The sequence below is a fragment of the Gossypium hirsutum genome, chromosome D04, assembly GCF_007990345.1.
Source record: "Gossypium hirsutum isolate 1008001.06 chromosome D04, Gossypium_hirsutum_v2.1, whole genome shotgun sequence".
In the NCBI taxonomy this organism is placed as follows: Eukaryota; Viridiplantae; Streptophyta; class Magnoliopsida; order Malvales; family Malvaceae; genus Gossypium; species Gossypium hirsutum.
The window spans coordinates 2,602,780-2,605,560 of NC_053440.1; the positions used below are offsets into that span (position 1 = coordinate 2,602,780).

Consider the following 2,781-nt stretch of genomic DNA (forward strand, 5'->3'; position numbering starts at 1 on the left):
TAAAGTGATTTAACACCTGTAATTTTTTTTTATACAATTAAAATTTTAACAATCCAACTGTTGAATTTATTAAGATATTTGTACTGTCATGTATGTAAGTTTTTGAATCAATTGGATATTTCTATCATATCGATCTAAAATATTCTCTATATTAATATATATTTAAAGGTTGAATTTTTTTTTACATAAAACAAATAGTTAAATTTTTTTAATTTATGTCAAACTTGACATTCATGATCTACATGAATGGAGCATGAAAATAAATATGACGATTGAATTATTAAAATATTAATCATATAAAAAGTTACAGAAGGACGTAAGACCACTTTAATTTTACATCATTGTAAGTGGATCCCTCCCATTTTTTATTTTTCATACTGACTTATTTGCCCCACCAACTTTACAAAAAAAATTCATTTTAGCCCTCCATTTATTTTTTTGTCTCTTTTACCCATTGAACTTGCATTATTTATCAAATCACCTTGTAAATAGATGAAAAAGTTAACATTTGTTGACTATGCTAAAGTGTCATCTAGTAACCATTAATTTACAAAATAATCATGGTTTGCCACTAAATCCTCGGCATAATTGGTAAAGATCGAGGCCTCAAAATTTAAAGGTCTAAATTCAGGTTCCATCATTGCAATTATAATGTGTGAGGTTTCCTTCCGCTCTACGTTTATGCTTTGTGCTAGTTTTGTTTAGTTCTTAACCCATTCTACATTGTACTAGTTGAATTTTACATTATAATTTTATCAGACATATATTCGTACACTTTGTGTCGATTTTGTGTGCTGTTTCTTAATCCGTTGTGCATTGTTTTACATTGTAGTTTGTTCGAATGTACATTTCTACTTGTCCTATACATATAATTATCGAATGCTGCCACCATTCAATTAATTAAAAATAAATGTGAAAAGTTCATCATAAAAGAAACTCTCAAATAAATTAATAGGAATGAGTAAGTGCATGCCTATATATATGTATTCCATAAATTATAGACTAAGAGCCTATATTATATTAGAATTAACTACATATATACATATAGATATTTAAAAAAAAAAAATTTAAGTTGATCCAAAGCTTCTGAAAGTGTCGAGCTGAGAAGGATCATGAAACAAATTAGATGTAAACATCCCCCAGAAACTCTCCTCATCGTATGATTCAAACATAGATTGGTGATTGGGATTTGCGAAAGGCAATTCAAGAACATGATCATCCCTTGTTGAATCGGAATAGGCAGGAGAATGATCAGAAACGTTGTCGTCATTGTCCATGAAGCGGACGGCGGCATTAGAGTCTTTCCCGGTGAGTTCTTGCACTAAAGCTCGGAATTGTGAGGCACATGTCTTCACCTTCATGGGACTTGAAATATAAACCACCTTAATATCTTTCTTACAATCTCTTTTCTTGAACTGCTTCTTCTTGTTTTTCATTTGGTGAACGCCTAGTACATCCATCTAGTTTCTAGAGAGAAATTGAACAAGATATGATGGTTGAACTGGGAAACAAATAAGCACTTTTCAGGGTTTATATAACCATTCAAAATTTTGGGTTTTTTTGTGTAGGTGTGAAAGGTGGTTTCCAGGAAGGAGATAAAGATAAAAAGGAAATTTTGACAAAGGAAGGTTACAAGAAAGAAAGTATTGGAAATTTAGTATTAAATTAACATTAAAACACAAGGGTTAGCTAAGCTTTGAAAGGGACAATGGTTTAGCTTTTTCTACATCTTCTAAGTAAGTTTTTAAATTTCATTTTATGTCTACGTGAATTAATTTCTAAATTACGGTGTGTTTTTTTAGTGATTTAGAGGAATACTTTTATTTCTATTAAAAGTAAATTTATTTGACCTTTATATTAAGAGAGGTAGATGCTGACTATAAATTTTAAAATTATTTTATACTCAAGATGGGAATTAAAGTCTCTACCAAATAATAAGGAAGTTTGATATTTTAGTTTTTTTGATTGATTGTAAGTAAAAGAAGAAAAAGATAGAAACACGTGCGCAGACTCTTGTGACTCGGAAAAATTGGACTTTTGGTTGGAAACTAAGGAAAAAAATCTTAACGTGGTTAACTAGCATTGGTACGGCAAAAGTTGTGTTTCTTTTTAGTGTGGCTGCTGTCTCAGCATTGTTTATCTTAAATTTCCCAAATTTTCTCTTCCCTTTTCTAGAACTTCTACGTTTGTCTACATCTTATCATTTACCAATCAATATTTAAGGTAAATTTTTTATATGGTTAGAACTAAATTTAATTGTTGAAAGAGTTTTACTCACGATTCAAATATGTTTAGCTTCAGAAAAATATTAATAAATTCATTACAAACTAAAATTTTAAATTTTTTACTCTTTTCTATAATGTATAAAAATTATTTTATTAATTTTTTAATAAAAAAATTAAAATATAATTATAATACAATATAGAAAAATTTACGATACTTTTACGAGAATTTAACTCATTAAATTGTGAAAGTGCAATTATATCGCAAATAAATTTTGCAATTGTCGCATGAAAATAAAAGGATTTGGGCGTGGAACTTGAAATGGGCATCGGAGGATTGGGTAGCACAAGGGAGACTTTTAAATCAAGTTATTTTTGTATTAAAAAATCATCAATTTTTCATTACGAAAGAGGAAGTTATAAGAGGTCTTGTAGCTTCAAAGGGTGATTGAGAATCCAATCCTCCGAACAAGTCCCATACATGAGTGCTTAGCAATCCAATCACAAGCCCTATTACTTTCCCTAAGAAAAAAAATGAGTAGCTACAATCAGAAGGAAT

General features: G+C 29.4%; 1 protein-coding gene across 1 annotated transcript; it reads right to left on the bottom strand.

Moving 5' to 3' along the window:
• Nucleotides 1-944: 944 nt before the first annotated feature.
• On the bottom strand, nucleotides 945-1,571 carry LOC107927566 (sigma factor binding protein 1, chloroplastic). Its single transcript, XM_016858658.2, has one exon. It carries the CDS (start codon nucleotides 1,458-1,460, stop codon nucleotides 1,068-1,070), a length of 393 nt encoding a protein of 130 aa, XP_016714147.1. The 5' UTR covers nucleotides 1,461-1,571; the 3' UTR covers nucleotides 945-1,067.
• Nucleotides 1,572-2,781: the final 1,210 nt, after the last annotated feature.